Consider the following 21,076-nt stretch of genomic DNA (forward strand, 5'->3'; position numbering starts at 1 on the left):
ATTCATGGCGAATTAATATTTCTACACTACCTCCTTTCTGTGTTTACTGATAACAGTAGAAAAACACAAAAAAGATATTTAATTATTCTGTGAAAAAGTTGCTGACTTGTGTGCCATGCTGTAATACCAGCTCAATGTACTCTTGCAACATTATTCATCTATTGTTAACCTGTACAAGTTTCATCAGAATTTATCTTCATAAAAATGCAACATCACACGTGCTACTTATATCATGTCACCAATCCATCGAACAAAGCTGAGTTTGAATAAGAAATGTATTAAAAAAAAAGGTTGTATGCAATATATCTGAAATCACGACAAATGTTTGAGAGTATAATCATTATTGTTCACATTTCATACAAACAGTTAATTCAATAATACAAGTTTCATTAGCAAAATTGTGAAAAGGTTACTCTGAATTATAGGATAAATGTTTTTTAAACACCCATTTCCTAAATTTGAACAGGACAAATTTTGAATGTCTTATTAAAAAAACAAAAAAACTGCATTGTTATTGATATGTTTTAACTCATTTTCTCAAATTACTATATAAAGCAGATCTTTGATGTTGGAAGAGGATTGCACTGAATGAGGACGTGAATGAATGATCATTTTGCTTCTTGGGGTGGGAGGAGAAGATGTATCCGACAAAATGCCTGTACCCTGAACCAAAGGAAGTGGATCTTGGGATTTCTTGGAATGTATGTAAGTGACAGAGATGGGTGTTTAAGTTGATTCATCAACTTTTTTAACCACCGAGGGCAAAAGATTTTTTATTTGTTTTGAGAACGATTCTTTTCAAGGCACAGAGAGATCCATCTGCACTCCCACTGTAGTTGTGGAATGAAGTGCAGCAGCATACATCTGAGATGAAGTGATGAACAGCAACTTTAAAGCCTCAGGATAAGTAATGTTATGAGTTGTTTTCAAATGCTGCACCTCTTTTTCTTCCAACCATTTTGGGCAAAAACGAAAGTAGGAAGGGTGAAAACCATTGCAATTGATGCAATAAGGGTCTGTTTCACACTCGTAGGCATCATGGTTCTTGCCACTGCAATGAGCACATATCAAGGAACCACAACATGATGTCTTCGACTGACCAAACTGCTGACACTGGAAATATCTGAGAGGGTTTGGAATATATGGCTATACCTTGCAATTACGTTAATCTGCCTTGATGGTAACAGATGGATGTGGTGATGTAAATGTTAAAATGAGGACATTGGTCAGCATCATAATTCCATCTTTGCAAGTGGATATATGCCTCACTGCAGAAACTTCTTGGGTGGAGAAACAAATAAGAATCTCTGACTCAGGGATGTTCTTCAAATCCCTCTCAACAATAACTCCTCGTGATGAATTCAAAGTAGCACGAGGTCAAACCTCAATAGGTATATCCCCAATTGCCTTTGAATATAAGAGGAGTTCACTGTGTTGAGATGCAGATGTTTCCACCAATACATCACCAGATCAAAGCTTCTTTACTGACTTTGGAGAGCCAGCAAGACCCTCTAGTCCCTTCTGAATGAAAAAGGGAGACATTTGCCCTTAAGATTTTTCTGAAAGAGAATGTAGGATAAGAAAATGAGGTACAACAGGTGTTATAGATGTTGAAAATTGCTGCTCAGAATCTTCAAGATGTGGTCGTTTACCTATGGACTGTTTTTTCACTATTTTATTTAAGTTTTTATTTTGAAGATCCATTAAAAAAAAAGAATGTTCCGGCACCCACTAACCCCACCCACCATCGAGCCCTTTAAGAGATGCATTACAATGCCAAACAAGGACACTGCAGCAAAGCCAGGGTTTTGTGAGCACTACACCCAAACACTAGCATTAGATATAATATCCACAAGACCTGTTGAGAACATCCAACATTGATACTTGGTTGACCCTAGCCCACATGGACCAAGTGCTTGACTCAAGGAGGGCCACTCATCTACAGGAATTCAAGACCAAAGTGGTGTGCTAGGGTTGGACCCCTCAACTACCAGGATCCTCTCCTCTCCTTTACAGGTTGCTAAGCACAACAAACATGTGGGTGGATGTTTAGATCCCAGAGGAGGTAAACCAAAAGAACAGGACCTTGAAGGTCCCCTCACCACGTACAAGAATCCACACCAAGGAGAATAAATATGAAGTTAGTGCTTGACGTTGTTGACAAGTGTAGAGCTTGACCTAAAAGATGAAATACAGACATCTCCTTACATCCCATTACATGTAAACAGAGATAATGATTATTATAAATTTATCAATTAAAATTTTATATGTTTTCTCTCACCTTTCATGGGTGGGTAGTAACGGAGTAATGCATTTTTAATGGTAGGAGCAGTTCTAGAAGTTGTGGAGTTTTTCCGCCAGTGCTTCATAATGTGGCTGAAAGACAACTGCATGTGATCGTCAACCGTGGTCAACAGAAAGTACTTAGTGTTGAAGTACATCAGTGTATTCAGCAAAACATGGGGAGAGTGTGCCCCAAGTTGCCTTGACTCCCACAGTACTTCTTCTTCCACCCGAGAAACATAGGTCACTGAAATAGAAGAACGCCAACAACTGAACACAAGTATCATTTCTCACTTCTTCGTTAACTATTTCTATAAAACTAATGTATACATTCACAAGTTATGAAGCTTGACCCAAATATAAAAAAACTACTTTTTTAATAGAAAATTAAAAATAATGTACCCAAATGTTTTCATTTATTTATTTATTTATAAATTTTATGGAAGAACTAGTTTGATCCTTCTAATAAAGCTAACAACAATTTTAACTCTCACCATCAGTAGCCAATGTCACTTCAAATTTCTGTAGGACTTCATTCAGACATTCTGTAAACTTTTCATAGTAAGGATCTGTGAAGATGTTGTCTATTCTCTGGTTTTCAAATAGATACTGCTGGATCCCTAACAGATCATTTAACAGAATTATTCATTGGCATCATCTGTTTAAAGTGGAAGCTACTACATCAAACAACAGACTAAACTATATTAATGAACAAAGAGTTTAAATATTCTTTCTTAATTTTAGGGTATAATAAGGTTATGCAACTCTATAAGATGGTGTTTTGCAACTATGCAACATCAGCTCAATTTTTTTTTACCTTCTAAAGTTACCATGTTTTTACATTGAAAATTTACTTCTTATATTTACTGCTATTCACCCAAAGTTATCTCAATCCTGGACTGCCCTCTAAGCATTTCTGAAACATTTTTTTAACAGTATGTTAGGCTTTTATATCCCATCAGTTTCACACAATTTGAGAATGTATTGATCATGTGGCTACCCTCCACCAATCGTACTGCACCATCTATACTAGCACAGCTATACTAGAGTAATCCTTACTTTCAAGCATTGACAGGCATAAACCAGAAACTCCATAATATTAGTTGGGAGAAAAGGTAGGAAGTGGGTTAAGGAGATAAGTACCTATCAGAAATACACTTTTGAAGTAAGAAAATGTTAATTTGTGAAATGATTTTAGTTTCTCTAACCCACAGCTAGAATCACACCTTGCAAAGGTGAAAGGGTCAGTGATGGTGCATCAATATAAAATCAAGCATCAAAAGACCTAACCAAAAGAACAAATGTGTAAAAATATGATAAAGAAAGTTCACCTGTGGGGTACAGCACTACTTCTGTAACAGGTATGCTCTTTATCTAATAATTAATACAGGAACATAAAGAGGATGAAACTGAATTGGAGGCATCGATGCATTCAAAAAAAAAAAAAAAGAGAGAGAGAGAGATGTACAGCCTCAAATCAGCAGAAGAGTGCTGTAAAACTATGACACAAAATAGCACAGCATTAACAAATATGAAAAGTCTAGTGTGGTTCATCTGGCCAAAACATCTAGCAGAAATACGTTGTATATAATATTGAAATCAAGAAGTGCAGTCCTCCGGGAGAAAAACATCTACAGGAAGTGTCTTGGATAGGTAAAAAGAATAAGGAAAACTTACAGACATGAGTGGGATCATGAGGGTTTTCATAATTAACTTGTTGTGAAAAGACATGTCATACTTCTGTCCACAGGTTTAGCAGGCTGTAGTACTGACCATAATGATTGTAAGTCACAGAACAGTGCTGAAAACAACAAAATAACTACACACAGGCATGGCTGAAAAATAATGACTTGTATATGAATGTGCCAAGTGTGATCCACCCAGGCAAAAACATCCAGTGGAAGTGCCTTGCATAAACTTGTAAGATAAGCAAAGGTGATCCATCAAGGCAAAAAACATCAGAAACAATAATTTGGCTACGTGTGGCCCACCTGGGTGAAAAAATCCAGAATAAAAGCCTTGGATCTTGAATATTATGTTACTGACTAATGCTCAGTAATGTGTATGATGAGGATAGTGTTCATCTTGAACAAAGCCAAGAGAAATGACACACCAGAGACAGGACAAAGCCAAGAGAAATGACACACCAGAGACAGGACAAAGCCAAGAGAAATGACACACCAGAGACAGGACAATAGGTATTTACATTTTAAAAAAAGCCGAAAGAAACACAAATGGACAAATCATTGATCAGTAGGGATGGGCAGAAATCTCCATAGCTTTACTCATGAGTGAGAGTACTTTATATTTGAAACAATGACCAAATAAGCAGATGGTGCTTTTACAGAAAACACCCCATTTCAACAGTGAGCATTACAGAATTATACAAATTTACTGTTAATAAACTAGTAAATATACATGACCATGTAACACCCACCACTGGGTGCAATCCTGAAATATTATGTATATCAACTAAATAATATAAAAAATAATCCCAGTCAAAGATGAAAGAATGAGCATAGAATCACCACAGGAGAAAGATGAAGATCACTGCCCAAGGATGACAAAGCAAGATTGTGAAGATAATATGTGACAAATGTATTGGAAGTTGTTCGTATACTGGCCTATATGATCTCCAAATGACGGTAAAGTCAAGCAGCTAAAGACATTATTATGGAAGGTCACTGTGTACATAATTATATAATATTTCTTCACATCAGACTCGTCATTTAATTCTTTCAGAATATGTCAGTTGTACGAGCTAATGAGCACAACCACTGATCATAACAAGAAATAGGTCACAAGAAACAGAGGAATTCCATGGAACAAACAGACACGAACAAGAAATGTAAAGGGAAGCAGTTGATTTAGATTTCAACAGAAATACAGGTGGGAAATGGAAGATAATAAATAGAAGGCTAAATATACTTTCGAAGCAGCCAAATTCTCAGGAAGGAAGGCCCAATCCAGACAGAAGATAACATATGAGAAATGATAAAGGATGAGGAAAATACTAATGGCAGGAGGAGGAGGAAAAGATTCTTAAGGAAAAGACGGTACAAAGAAAACATTGCAAAAGTTAAAAAGAAAAACCATACAGGGCAAGAGAGACATCACTTACATCTTAATCCAGCAGAACAAAGGGATGTGATAGTCAGAGAAGATGAAAAGAATACAAATAACTGTGGGGAAGAAGGCTTTTCTGAAGTGGAAGAAAAGGAACGTGTTCAACATGGTATGGCATCCCCGTAACTAGCAAAAGTTGACATGGATAAACCTTGTTCAAAAAAACCTAGTGAAAACCAGAAGGACAAAAGCCATGACAAATGAACCAAGGTTACACAGATAAAAAGAAGTTTAATAGTATGGGCAAGGAAAAACTAAACAACATGCAAGAAACTGGATGAGAGATGTGTTTACAGCTGGAATTTGTTGATGTTGTAATGATCTGTTTCGACTGGTGTTGACAGAGGAGCAACTGAGGCAAAGGTGAGGAAAGGGGATGTTGCTCCAGCGAAGGCCAGACCAGAGTGAACCATGTCTGAAAAGGCATTTATGGTGAACAGGACACAACAAGGAGTGGTCTAGAAAATGGAAAAAAAGACTCTAGAGAAGAGTTTGATCAAATAGTAGGTATACAAGTAAAGACCTCTCCAACCTGACTCAACACAAGAGAGGTCCATTATGCAGTGAGAAAAGAAGAAAGTAGGTCCATTGACACTACCCACTCAATATCTCTGAGTGGAAGTGAATAAGGCTGGACCCAATGAAGATGGGAATGCAAGAAAAAACCCCAACAGAATAAGATATTGAGTGGATTAATAATAAATCTCTAACTCAATCTGAAAACCCTACATGATCAGCTACCTAAATAAGTAACCAGATGTGACTGACTGACTGGGCATATGAAGAGGCGAGCAGAAGCCAGTCATCCATTAAATAAATAAAAAAAAATCTAAAGACCCAATGAGTAAAAATGACTGACAAAAGAGTGTACCACTCAACAAAACATGAGAAAATCATTCAACACTGGAGTGACTGGAAAACGAAAATAGGCATCCATCATAAAAATTTAGTCATCCAGAGTCCCTGGGGAAAAAAGCATGTCAAAGTGAAAGGTAGGATTCCATGATGTAAAAGGGTGGCTCCAATAAAATTTCAACTAAGGCTAGTGTAAAATCCAGGTTGAGTGTGCATGCAAATTTAAACTAAAGTAATGTAGATGGTAAAAAATTACAAAATCTAACTACCCAAATACTGAGCAGAGAAGATACGAAAGATCAAAATTATCATGTGCAGAAATTAGGTTAACCAACAAGAACTCTCATAAATTCATTAAATATGAGTATACTTAATGAAGTGAGGAATACCTACTGAGAAACTTAAAAACAGATCTCCTGGGAAAAAGAACAGTACCTAATCCAGTATATTACAGAGAGGCACAGAAACTGATGGAAAGTGCTACACAAAGAAATTTCCACTCATTAGGTATATCCTTCCTCTAAAAACAATCATAACATGAAAGCAAGAAATCATTAGCCAAATGTAAGACATGAACTTCCTGTAAACTAAAGCCTATGCTTCACAAACAGATGTCATCAACCCTGAGACCTGGGAACTCAAGCCAGAACCACTGTTTACTGTCAAAGGAATTCCATCATCTGCCATATTAAATTACAAATTCATGTGAGCACATTACAATTTGGAAAACAAATATTTCTAAAACAAATGAGTAGAAACAATGGAAATCAAACACAAGAATTTGAATCCGTTATATATTTATGAAGCACAATCAAAATTTTGTAGTCACATGGAGAGCAAGTTAAAACACACACCTATACACTAGAATGCCAATCAAAAAAGCAAGTATTACTCCTGAATAGCAGAAGGAGCTATCTACACTAAGAAAGAAAAAGCAGTGTGATCAGATGTTCTAAAATGGAACAAAAATAATTATTTTTATTTTTTTTTTATAAAAAATGGTGCACTGTTGGTGAAAAATTTTAGCAATGCTTAAAAGTCAGTTCACAATTGAAATGGCTTGGGGTGAGAGAAGGTAAGAATGTTTCAGAAGCACCATTTTTTTTAACTTGTGGACTAAGAGAGTGCAAATTTAACCCAGTTTAGTTATGATGCAGTATTTCCTAGGAATTTTTTCTTTAGAAATATCTACAAATCATTACAAGTATTTTTTTTACTAATTTTAACACAGTAAATTAGTCATAGAAGTAAAAGAAAAAAAAAAGGCTTATTTCTACTGACCCATGAAGAGAGGATTAAACTGATTACTTGACAATTAGCCACTTCCTCTCCTTTATATATATACAGAAAACAGATGCAGGATTTTTTAAAAGAAAATTCAGTTGGAATCTAAACTGTAGCTTTTATATAAATAATCTGCAACTGAAACAGAAATAATGGAAAAATTACTATAGACAAAACAAACTTAATGTTTCTCTATTTGTTCTTCCAATAATTTTGAAAGTTAAAATTAATGTGAAACTATAAGTTAAGGAATCTAATTCTTGTTTCAACAAATCACTTACGTGTTGTAATCCAGCTGATTTAATAGTACTAAATAATAATAAACTGTTATAACAATCTCCTCACAAACATCATGTCAAACATGAGTAAACTATTTAACTTGATATGTCACCTTTGTGAGTAGATTCATGCAGTATAGTTTGACACATTGCCTCAGAAAAACAAAATTAATGGAATGATAATTAAACACAAGTACAAGTACCTAAAAGAGAATAATATAACATGAATATGAGTACCTAAACAGAATAACATAGCATAAATACAGTAACTGAATAGAATAACATAACATGAACATAAATACAAGTACCTAAAGAGAACACAACACGAAAATAAGTACCTAAATAGAATGTAACATAAACATCTGTTTAAGTTGCTAAACATCTTTGATGGTCTCTGTGAAACAGCTTTCCTCAATATTTCATATACAACATGAAAGTAGGAATAATAAAAACAAATTCAGATAATTCACTACCTAGACAAAGATAATAAATACTATCTGGAGCATATTCTTCTCCATTTGGTTTGCGGACTTCTTTTACAAAAAGACACAGAGAATAGTTGAGCTCATCAGGTGAAAGCTGCAACAGGTCTGTTTTAAAGAGCTTCAGTTTTCGTGACTGGGACCCTTTCTCCAGCTGATAGTTCTTTTGGACCACCCAGTGCTTCCAGGCTTTCACCCCAAATGTGAACTGTGTGATAAAAAAAGAAAAAAAGCAAGCTCTATTTCCAACATACAAAAATCATATTAAGCACCTTTACTTCTCACATCTATTAGATTTTTTAAAATTTAAAACACTTAAATGTGATGTGCTTCTCTAATTCTCATATCTGCAAAATCTTTATCGTCTAATACATGAAATTAAGGAAAATAACTTTAGTTTGTAAAATATTGGAACAACTTAATGTACAGATTCCAGAGTCTTCTTGCATTTGTGCTACATCTTCATTTCCTAATGGCTTTTAATTAATAATCACTTATAATTTACTAAATATGCCATTACAGTTTACTCAACACACCATTAAATATTTTAAAGTTTTAGTTTACATTATAATGTTCAGCCTCTTTTTGTTAAACATACACACTATATTGTTAATGTTAAGATAACAAGAGATTAATTAGAAATAAAGTTCCACTGTAATATCTTCTTAAAGCCAGCTTCAAAATATCATGAAACTACAAAAATCTATTTTATGTTCAGACTAGGAAAGCACAGTAAGAACTTAGAAATTGATCAATTGCAAATGATCTTGATGTAAAAAAAATATTTCTTCCCCCAATTTATTTATGAATGATTAACAATTTCTTCATAATGAAAAAGAATGGAAATCTAAAGTGCATACTTAACTTGTGTGTGTGTGTGTGTGTGTGTGTGTGTGTGTGTGTGTGTGTGTTGTGTGTGTGTGTGTGTGTTTACTTTCAATAGTGAACTTACCACTTCACAAGACTGGACTTTATACTCAATTCTACATGAAATACTAATCAAGGTGAAAAAAATAGTGCTACTCAAAGTGATTTTCTACATTTTAGATACTTTGGTCTGTTTAAGTTACAAATTCAGGCATAAAAAAGTTCAAAACAAATTATTACTGCATATAGAATTATATGAGAGCTCTCAAAGCAACAATGAAAGATTTAAGCAACATTTAGTTTTGCTCACAGTCATATTACAGCAAAAGAATCTTTGGAAATCTAAGTTCTGCTGCATAAATATTTTAACATGGTTTAATGGGCACCTTGTATAGAGATATATCATACATTCTGTGAAACTTACAATTAAAAGCCATTTATAAAATATTTTTTCAATTCTAGACTTATGGGAGAATCAAAAACAAGTACTTACAAAAATAAAAATATGTGAAATGCAATTCTTATGTTCCAACATTTTTAAGACTGATATTGACATTTGTAAACACACATGACTATACTATGTCCTGTCCCATTTGTAAACACACATGACTATACTATGTCCTGTCCCATTTGTAAACACACATGACTATACTATGTCCTGTCCCATTTGTAAACACACATGACCATACTATGTCCTGTTTACTATTTTTGGTACTCATTACCTTCAAACAAAAGTTTGCATCAGCCAGAGAAGCTTCTGAATTTTCAACTGTTGATGCAAGATCCGATTCGGGCTCCTCTAATTTAGCTCGCTTACTACGGCCGCGATTTCTTCCACCTCCAGATCTTTTACTGCCCTTCTGACGAGAGCGTAACTGCCTTGTAGGAGTTGACCCTTCTTCATCAACAAGTTGCTCTGGAGAGAGGAAATGAAATAAGGAAATTAATTTTCTATAGGAACAAGCAATCATGTAGTAATTTTTAACACTTAAGTGTATAAATGCAGGTCACAAAAACATGGCTAATATATACTATGACTTTTTTCATACAGGATTTTACAACTTTAAAAATTGCCATGTCCAACAAGATATTTTTTTTAAACTCAGTAGTTTAAAAGTATGAAGGAAAACTTGTAGTCTCTTTGCTAAGCTCTGCAAAGTGCATCTGCTGAGACAAGGTGTATAGTGTAGAACTTTGTGTTGGCTAATAACACCCACTACAATAGAACAGACTTTCCAAAAATAACTCACAATCTTATTTAGTACTTCATCAAAAAGGTGAAAGCACTCTTTTTTTTTCCCCCCCATTTTCATTTAGGAAAATGAACATAACCTACAGTGTACAGCATGGCAGTAGATGAATGTTCTAATTTTAGATTTGTATTTTTTGAAATAAGGTTATCACGTCAAAAGCAGAAAGAAAAAAGAACAGTCCATCAAAGGAGTTTAATTCTTTTTTAATGACTGAAATAACAGATTAATAAATAAGAAATAGTACAGCTTAATAAATTCATTTAACAGGTTACCACATAATTTTCATCAAATACCATTATGCCCAAGTTTATGTGACAGTGTCTGGAGTTAAAAATACAACATTCTATGAGATCAGCAGTAAATGATGACAATTCTGTCAGATGTGATATTAATGTGATATTTTTTTAACATCCATTTCTAGTTAACATGAATAAATACATATTCCTTTGTTTGAGGTACTGAAAGTAAGAAAATGCTACAAGTCCAGTGCACACAGAAAGATTCTGGGTGTTTCTGATGGACACAGAGGAAGTTCCATTAAAATAAAACACCAGCACTCAGAAAACAAGAGCTTGGACAACCATCTCTAAAATCAGACACTTTTACAGTCTATATTAAATACACTGAACTCAAAACATATGCTGCTTTCTCTCAACTTGCAATTACACAAACAGAACAACATCTAGTCCACATACATATATAAAACAAAATATAATGCCATTGAAAAGAATCACAAATATTATCACCTCGATTACCTTCTTGCAAGGGTAAATTAGGAGCAAGGGCCTCTTCAAGGTCCAATATTGGTTCTGTCAAGTCAGAGCTTGCTGGCAGTAAGGATTGCATGAATTCATCACCAAACGATGTAAGTGTGGGTAGTGTGTCTGGGTTCTTGGTCTCTGTCTCTAAAAGACCTGAATGTAAAACTTCCATGTAAAAGATCTATTTATCAATGAAATTCAGACTCCTACATACTGGAAATCTATATTTTTCTTATGCAAAGTTACTACTCAAACCTAACGTTATGAAAATCCTAATTTAAAGTTATTATTTGAAATACCTTTTAAACAATCCATCACTGTCCAATGCATACTTAAAGTTCAAACTGATACTCATGTCTGGGGTAAAGAATAATGGGAAGAATTACAGGAATTATGAAAGGCCTTACCAAGCCGAAAATTCATATGACGAACTTCATGTAAACAGACCAGGTATACCAGTAAAGGTTCCCAAAATTATCAGAGTCCATACTTACCATCAGTAAGATTTAACCAAACTTTTAGCTTCTATAAAGACCAATTAATGGTCATTTTATGAGGAGTAAGCATGGGTTGCGTAAGAAATAATTCTATTTCAAAAGATACATACATACGTAAGTATTTATACAGAATAATTTAAACTTTCATACAGAATAACTGATTTTTGCAAAAAATTTCTAAAAGTCTGATTTCTCTGATATCAATAAGTAGAACTGTTAAGAAGTTTAAGTGAGATTTCTAAAACTAGCAACCTTATAATATTCTATTATTTTTTCAACTGTTTGGTGTTTTTTTTTAAAGACTCTACATGCATACTTAACATTTTCTCACCCAAGTCTAGTTTCTTTTCATTTCTGTCATTCCCTTCTCCATCTGCAGCCAGACTCTCAGCCATCATCAACAAGTCAGCTTCAAAAGGATTCTCTGGAATCTTCTCCTGAATAACAATCAAGGCAAATAACAGATGAAAAACACAAGTGGTCCAAGTCACTTATATATACCATTTTTCCAGGTTAATAACGTTTAGTAATTTACACCCCTTTACTGGAGATATCTTTCAAAGTATACTACATTTTTAATTATTTTAGTTACTTCAGAAATTTGTGACACATTTTGGAAATACAATAATAATTTTAAAAAATTATTTATTTTGTTCTATATTTGTTCCCAGCCCTGATGAAGACAGTGGGGAAGTACTGGCTGAAATAGTTTTTTTTATTACTAACTATTGCATTACAAGTTCTTAAAAACAATAGCACAACTACGCAACATATGGTTTACAATCTTGCTCTTTTTTTTTTTTTTTAATCAAAACGGTACTTTACCAATAGAAAAATTATAAAACATAAAATAACAAGTGTTTTTAACTATTTAGGAGAAAATTTAAGGTTACCTGTATTTCTTTAATAGTTTGGACAATGTTATCAGAAGAGTCTTTTGTAGTCGGAACAAAGATAGGAACGGGGATCGGAACTGGAAATGGAAATGGCACAGGGGTGGGTTCACTGTACATTCTCATGGGTGCTGGAACATAAATTGGAACAGGGACTGGAATGATCATTGGAGTGAATATTTCCTCATCTGCAAATAGAAAATGCACACTTCAGTTATTAATGATAAATTGTATTCTATAAAGAAAATATCCAGAAAACAATATTAATTATACATTAATCTACAGAGAAAATTTCTTAAAAAATAACTAGTGACAAGCAATCTTCTATGGCAAATCTAAAATTGATAATTAATGATTGTACACATCACATCTTCTAGAAGTAACAATCAATGATTGTACACAGTAACCTCCTAGAAGTGGTAATCAATAACTGTATACATTGCATCTCCCAGAAGTGATAACCAATGATTCTACACATAACATCTAGAACTGACAATCAATGATTATACAAATCACTTCTTTTAGAAGTGATAATTAATTATTGTAAGCATCACCTAGAAGTGATAATCAATGACTGTACACAAGTCTCAAAAGAACAACTAATTATAACTACTTTTGACAGTAAATTTAATAAAAAGAGTATTAAATAATAATGTAGAGTTCAAACATTTTTTTTCTAAACAGAACTCAAGCAGTTTTGTTCAACTTTTATCCAGGTTCTTGCAATCAGAAATAAAACAGACCAAAAATGCAATAAGAAATGCACATGCAAACAAATATTTGCACATATTCATTCAGTGATCTCAAATTTTTATTTGTACTAAAACTTTCACAATTTCACATCCAGTACATATACATAAAATCACTGATTGCTCACACTTTTATGATGTAGACAATACATTTTACTGTCACTACTATCACCCTTTCTAAATTCAAGTGTCATTTATGCACATCAAATTGTGGAAATACAATCCACTGTTTTCTTTAACAAAGTCACTACATGTGGCAAAAATTATGCTATTCTAATTTAAACATGTAATATTTTCCACAGATTAGACCTCAACAATGAAAGAAAATACTTATTATTGGTTGACCTTCTCATGACAATCAACATAGCAGGAAAGATCAAATGTGCAGTATATTCTGCCTCTTACACATGCAGATTTAACAAGATTTGCCATGTCATGATGTTTGTTGACTTGCATTCAAAATTTTACTAAAACACTATTTTAAGAATTTATGTCAATACGTTTGGTATCAAACATTTTAGTATTATATACGAGTTAATTTCTTAATGTAAAAGTATGTATTAAAGAATCACACCCAAATATCAATTTTAGTGATTCACATGGTATGGTCAATGCAGCACTGGTTATAATTAGATTTTTGCAATGTCAAAATACTAAGTCTGTAGTTTTGTACAAAGCAGGAACTTTAATTACCAATACAGATTGATTGATTGATTTAGTGTTTTATGGCACAAAGCAGCTAGGCTATCTGTGCCAAACATCCAGTAAAAAGGTAAAAATAAATTAAATGTAGGAAAATACATAAAAGGGAATGAAGGTAAAACAAAGCATCATTGAAAAACAGAAAAAGTATAAAACCAATTTGACACCTAGTCTACAATGTAAAGAGAGAAAGCAGAGTATGATATAATCATAACCCATCAGGAAGACTAACAGGTAAGTTCAAGAACCACCATCAGTCACCTGAAGTTGGTCTTTCCAGTCCTGGTTCCGGGTTATGTGTCATTATGGCCAGTACTAAAAGGTAAAGTAGTAAAAGTGTTAAATGGCATGCAGCAAAAGTGTAATAGCAACTCGCCAGGACAACTAACAGGTAGTTCAAACAGCAGCGTTAGTCACCTGAAGTTGGCCTTTCCAGTCCTGGTGTCGAGTTATTTAATGTTCTGGCAATTTTACAATATCAAATTGAACTAGAGAGATTGAGACTCTTAAAAGGGAACCACAATTAAAAAGGTGTAATGAATAAATATCAAACACTTAAATGAGATTAAAAAGATAAATGGCCATTAAAAAACTAAAAACATTATCAAGGTGGACAGTGTCACCATCACCAATAACACTGTCCAATGTTACAGACTGACCCTGGGAAAAAATATGTTTAAAATATTGCCGTCGTTGAGAGTCGTAACGATGGCAGGAAAGTAAAATGTGGCTTACAGTGATTTGAGTGTTACACAAACTACACATTGGTGCAACTGTTCCAGATAAAAGAAAACAATGAATTAAAAAACTGTGACCAATGCGTAGTCTAGTTAGAACAACTTCCTCCTTCCTAACCTTACGGAAGCTAGATGGTCAAAGCCCAATATAGGGTTTTATTTGAAAAAGATTGTTGTCATATTGCTCACTCCAAGTGAACTGCCAGCTGAGCCTTGAATACAGGACCATAGTCCATATACGGAATAGGCACAGTGGTGATAGTGCCAGAGCAGATAGATTTAGCTGCCATGTCTGCATGCGCATTCCCGCGAATACCAACGTGGCCTGGTATCCAGAAAAACTGGATAGAAGTAGATGTTAATGAGAAATGGGCCAGTCAGTTTTGAATATCAGCGAGAACAGGGTGTGAACTAACGTAAAGCGATTCCAAGGCCAGCAGAGAACTAAGGGATTCAGTATAAATAGTGCAGTCAGAGTACTACTCAGCTTCAATATCATCCAGGGCAAGAGATATAGCGTACAGTCCAGCAGTGAACACAGAAGCTGTAGAGAGGATTCTGCACGCAACCACCAAACTGCAACAAACCATGGCACAGAGTCACCTGATTTTGAACCATCCGTATAAATTGGAATAGAAAGGTTGTTTGAAAGATGTTCAGTAAATAAAAGAGAGTACTTCCAATCGGGAGTATCTGCCTTTTTCAGATGACTTAAAGAAAGGTCACATTTGGGGGCTGTAATAAGCCATGAGGGGATGGGCTGACCAGTGGATTCTGCAATGTTTTCCAAGTACAGACCCAATTCATCCAATTACGCCTGGATGCGAAGGCCAAAAGGAGCAATGGCAGATCAACTGTTTTGAAAAAGTACGGCCCACTGAGGAAGAAAAACACATCCCCAAGTGGGAGGCTTTGGTAAGGAGCAAAGTTTCGAAGAATACAGTAAAGACAGTTGCAAACAGCAAAGGTGCAGAGAAGGTTCCTGAGATTCCACATATAAGCGCTGAACTGGGAAGGTGTGGAAAGCCCTAGTGCAGAGTCGAGGTCCTTGATGATGAATGGAGTCCAGCATCTTTAAGGCCGAGGGTCTGGCAGAGCCAGAGACCATTGATCCATAGTCGAGTTTTGAACGAATAAGAGCATGATATATCTTTAACATGGAACATTGATCCGCTCCCCAGCTGGCAGGAGAGAGAACACGGAGGATGTTCAGTGCTCTTGGACATTTGACCCATAGCTGCTTTAAGTGTGGTATAAAGGTCAGCTTACAGTAAAAGATAAGCCCCAAGAACTTGGTCTCAAGGACCAATGGCAGCGAAACTTCACCAATATAAAGTTCAGGATCAGGGTGAATACCACGTTGGTGGAAAAAGTGCATGCAAACGGTTTTAGAGAGAGAGAAATTAAAACCGTTTGCTATAGTCCACTTCAGTACACAATTGAGGGCAGTTTGTAGTTGCCGCTCAATATATATCATGTTCGACGACTGACACGAGATGTGAAAGTCGTCGACATACAACCCATTCACAACAGTGAGAGGGAGTTGTTCAGTGATGGCACTTATCTTTATACTGACAAGTGTGACACTCAAAACACAGCCCTGAGGGACCCCAAGTTCCTGTACAAAAGAACGGGAAAGTGTTGAACCCACACGAACTTGGAATCTCCCGTCCATTAAAATTTTTTTAATAAACATGGGTAAATGGCCACGTAACCCATATATATGGAGATCTCGCAAAATGCCATACCTCCATGTTGTCTCATAAGCCTTCTGAATGTCAAAGAATATTGAAACAAGATGTTGCCATTTGAGGTTTGAGAAAGGCTTCTCTGATTGATGTTTCAAGTCGAAGTAGGTGGTCCGTGGTGGAGTGCTGTCGTCGGAACCCAAACTGGGTGGGTGAGAGGAGGTTGTTTGATTTGAGGAACCAAACAAGACAAGCATTAATCATCCTCTCTAAGGTCTCACAGAGACAGCTCGTCAAAGCAATTGGACGGTAGTGTGAAGGAATCTTGGGATCTTTCCCAGGTTTAGAAAAAGGTAAGATAATAGCCTGATGCCAGGCATCAGGAAAAACATTCTCCTGCCAGATCCGGTTAAAAACAATTAGAATATCAAGAGAAGCAGGAAAGAGATAGCGCAGCATGTCATAGTGTACATCATCAGGTCCAACAGATGTACTGCCAGACTGATGAAGGGCCATTTTCAGTTCCACTAGTGTAAAGGGACAATTTTCGTCAAAGAGACAGTCAGTACGAAAGGAAAGAGGTGAACGCTTTGCCCAAGTCTTGATGGCCAAGAAGGTGGAGGAACAAGCAGAAGTGCTAGATACCTGGCAAAAGCTTTCACCTAGAGTATCAGCAATGCTCCAGACATCAGCTACCTCTTGGCCATCAGAGAGTAAGATGGAGAGGCGGACAGAATTGTAGTGCCCACTGACCTGTCGAATCCTGTCCCATATGACCTTGGAACTGGTGGTAGTAGATATGCTAGTTGTGAACTTAATCCAAGATTCCTTCTGGCTTTGACGTCTTACCCACCTAGCATGTGCACGGGCCCGTTGGAAAGCGATGTGGTTCGAAAGTGTGGGATATCTACGGAAAGTATCCCAGGCCCGTTTTTAGCCTTCTGTGCCAAGTGGCAAGCAGGATTCCATCACGGATGAGGATATCGTGGAAAACATGTCGAGGTTTTAGGAATACACTGAGCAGCTGCTTGTATAATACAGTCAGTTACTGCTGCCACACAGTCGTCTATTGATGACTGATTCACGATGGCAGAATCAAGTTCTGCGAGAGCAGTGAAAGTGGACCAGTCTGCCTGATCCATTTTCTGCTGGGGCATGCGGGTAGGGTGGCATTGACCATGGCCAGTCTCTCTCAAAAGTATAGGAAAATGATCACTGCCTAGTGGATTATTATCAATCCTTCATGAAAAATGGGAAAATAATGAAGGGGAGCAAACTGAGAGATCAATAGCACTAAAGGACTGACTAGGTGCGTGAAAATAAGTGGAAGAACCAATATGGAAAAGAGAAAGATTGTGATCAGAGAGCATATGCTCTACAAAGCGACCCCTCCTATCAATAACAGCACTTCCCCAGAGGGGATGATGTCCACTGAAGTCCCCCAGGATTAGAAAGGGAGAAGGCAACTGTTCAACAAGAGCATCAAGGTCTGATTGATCATATGTGTCTCCAGGGGACAGGTAGAGAGAACAAACAGTGATGGTATGACCCATGGAAACACGGATGGCTACGGCCTCCAAGGGTGTGTTGAGTGACAAAGACAGGGTGGGCACATGCTGATCAACCAATACTGCCACCCCTCCATGTACTCGTCCATCACACAGCCTGTCATTTCTGTACAGAGAAAACTGGTGAATGGTGATTGTATCAGCAGGTTTTAGAAATGTTTCTTGTAAGGAAAGACATACAGGATGGTAGGAAGCAATCAGTGTTTTGATAACATCCAGATTAGAATGTAAACCTCGACAGTTCCATTGTATCAAAGTGGCTGGAGAACCCTTCTGTTTATGACCACGTCTTTTTTCCTTACAGTCCTTATTCGGAGGAGGTTTATCGACCTCCATGGATCCTGCCCTGGGTTGATTGGACAGGTCTTTGTTGTTGGAAGGGGATTCCAGTGACTGAGTGTGGGAACGAATGACTGTTTTGCATCATGGAGTTGGAAAAAAGATGTATCAGAAGAAATGCTTGTAGTCGAAACCGAAGGATGTGGATCTTGAGATTTGTTGGACTGTATGGGAGGAACAAAGATGGGTGAAGAAGCCGATTCATCAACCTTTTTAACAATGGAGGTCAAAAGGCTTTTCATCTGTTTTGAAAATGATTCTCTTGGAGGTACAGAGAGATCTGTCTGCACTCCCACTGTAGTTGTGGAACAAAGTCCAGCAGCATATGTCCGAGATGGAGTGCCGGACAGCAATTTCCGAGCCTTAGGATAACTAATGTTATGGGTCATTTTCAAATGCTGCACCTATTTTTTCTCCAACCATCTTCGGCAAGAACAAAAGTAGGAAGGGTGGGAACCATTGCAGTTGACACAATGTGGGTCTGTGTAACACTCATAGGCATCGTGGTCCTTGCCACCACAACGAGCACATGTCAGGGAACCATGACATGACGTCTTAGAGTGGCCGAACCTCTGACATTGGAAACATCAGAGAGGATGTGGAATGTACAGCCGTACCCTGCAAATTAGATAACCTGCCTTGATGGTGGCAAGTGCACGTGGTGATGTAAATGTCAAAACGAGGATATTTGTCGGCAGTGTAACTCCATCTTTGCGAGTGGAGATGCGCCTCACTGCAGAAACTCCTTGAGTGGAGAGACCAGCAAGAATCTCTGACTCGGGGACATTCTTCAAATCCCTCTCAACAATAACTCCTCGTGATGAATTCAAGGTTGCATGAGGGGTAACCTCAATAGGTACATCCCCAATTGCCTTTGAATTCAAGAGGAGTTCACTGTGTTGAGATGTGGATGTTTCAACCAGTATGTCTCCAGATCGAAGCTTCTTTACTGACTTTGGAAAGCCAGCAAGTCCCTCTAGTCCCTTCTGAATAAAAAATGGGGACATTTGCCCTAAAGGTTTTTCTGAAAGAGAATGTAATAGAAGAAAATGGGGTACAGGTGTTACAGTTGTTGAAGATTGCTGTTCAGAGCCTTCAAGACGTGGTCATTTACCTACTGAGTGTTTTTTCACTATTTTATTTAAAATTTTTTGTTGGAGAATCCATAGCAAAAAAAGAAAATTTCGGTACCCACTGACCTCACCCACCATGGAGCCCTACGAGGGGACGCACCACAATGTCATGCAAGGACATTGCAGCAACGCCAGGGTTTCTTGAGCACTATATCCAAACACCAGCATCAGACACAATGTCCACAACCCTGTTGAGAACTTCCAACACTGGTACTTGGTTGACTCTAGCCCAAGTGGACCAGCCGATTGACCCAAGGGGGGCCACCCAAAGGCCGCCCGTCTACAGGAATTCGAGGCCAAAGTGGTGTGTTAGGGTTGGACCCCTCAACCACCAGGATCCTCTCCTCCCCTTCACAGGTTGCCACGCACGGCAAACACATGGATGAATGTTTAGATCCCAGAGGAGGTAAACTGAAAGAACAGAACCTTCTCTGGGAGGTCCCCTCACCACATACAGGAATCCACACTGAGGGGACCAATACAGATAAGCTGGAATATAGAAATAATAATCTCATATCCTTTTATTTTGCTGAGAAATGATTTATGTACTGAATCAAACAGTGACCCCTTTAACCTCTTTCCAGTTTTGGAAATGGTCCTTTATATATACATTTATTTCAATATATGGCATGTGAATAACCGATCAACAGCTTAGAAAGTTGCCTAAAGTTTTTTTTCAACCATTTTAACCTGTTAAAAAGCTACCACATTCTTTCAAAACACAATTTTAAGGAGGTAGATTGTGTCTTTAGCATGCTCCAAGTGTCACATCTTTTAGACCTAAATACAACTTAATAACTAAGCTCAATAAATTTTAGTGTAACTCTACAGTATCAGTAGTTATTTATGTTATTTTTTGTTATTCAAATGTGTATATAAAATCTAAAAATATTTTTTTGTTTCATATCCTTCATGTGCTAAACTTTAAAAGGCTTAGCAAACTATGTCCAGCAACAACTGAGTTCAAAGGTTTAGCTGGAAAAAGACAATTTACTTTACTTCTTCAATTAATGTTCTATGTTTTAAGAAACACAAGTTTAATAACTTATTTCCAAACAGTAATAATCTATATAATGTATAATAATTGAAATGTGATTATATATTACAAAATACTAGTCCACTAACAACAGAGTCACTTTGTGAAGATGAAAGGTCAGTTTTATATTACTGGATACATTAATGAGTGCACATGCACTGCATCAATGCAAGCTATGTAATGTTAGCTAGAAATGACTGAAAGGCCAAAATAATAAAAAAATAAATATAAAACATTAAGAGACTTAAGCTACTTAGATTAAATATTTGTATTATCGTGTTATAATCTGTAATTCTAGTAAAAATAAAAACACAATTTATATTTATTTCTTAATTTTTATGATGGTTATAGGTTTTGTCAAATTGAGAGGTCCCATATAGTTAGGGTACAGAAAATAACAGACAAAATATAAAGTCTTACTGAAAACAAACTTTTGAAATGGATTTAAGGGGTGTTTTAGAGATTACACAAATAATATGAGATTTTTTGGACAAAGAATAATTTTTATTCATATCATGAAATCAAAATCACTTCATACTTGGACT

The 21,076-nt window shown here is 36.2% G+C and overlaps 1 protein-coding gene across 5 annotated transcripts in view; it reads right to left on the bottom strand.

Annotated features, from left to right (window-relative positions):
- Positions 1 to 21,076, bottom strand: part of woc (zinc finger protein without children) — a 77,162-nt gene that overhangs the window by 5,574 nt on the left and 50,512 nt on the right. For 2 of the 5 annotated variants that reach the window (XM_076517281.1, XM_076517282.1), the window contains exons 14-20: positions 12,580 to 12,767; positions 12,018 to 12,123; positions 11,184 to 11,342; positions 9,898 to 10,091; positions 8,300 to 8,516; positions 2,778 to 2,903; positions 2,282 to 2,530 (exon numbers count right to left, since the gene is read on the bottom strand). In XM_076517281.1, the coding sequence (XP_076373396.1) occupies positions 2,282 to 2,530; positions 2,778 to 2,903; positions 8,300 to 8,516; positions 9,898 to 10,091; positions 11,184 to 11,342; positions 12,018 to 12,123; positions 12,580 to 12,767 (1,239 nt within the window). Of the gene's footprint in view, positions 1 to 2,281; positions 2,531 to 2,777; positions 2,904 to 8,299; positions 8,517 to 9,897; positions 10,092 to 11,174; positions 11,343 to 12,017; positions 12,124 to 12,579; positions 12,768 to 21,076 lie in introns of all 5 variants that reach the window. The other 3 variants (XM_076517279.1, XM_076517280.1, XM_076517283.1) reach the window with 2 other exon arrangements.

This window comes from Tachypleus tridentatus, chromosome 8 (genome assembly GCF_004210375.1).
Source record: "Tachypleus tridentatus isolate NWPU-2018 chromosome 8, ASM421037v1, whole genome shotgun sequence".
In the NCBI taxonomy this organism is placed as follows: Eukaryota; Metazoa; Arthropoda; class Merostomata; order Xiphosura; family Limulidae; genus Tachypleus; species Tachypleus tridentatus.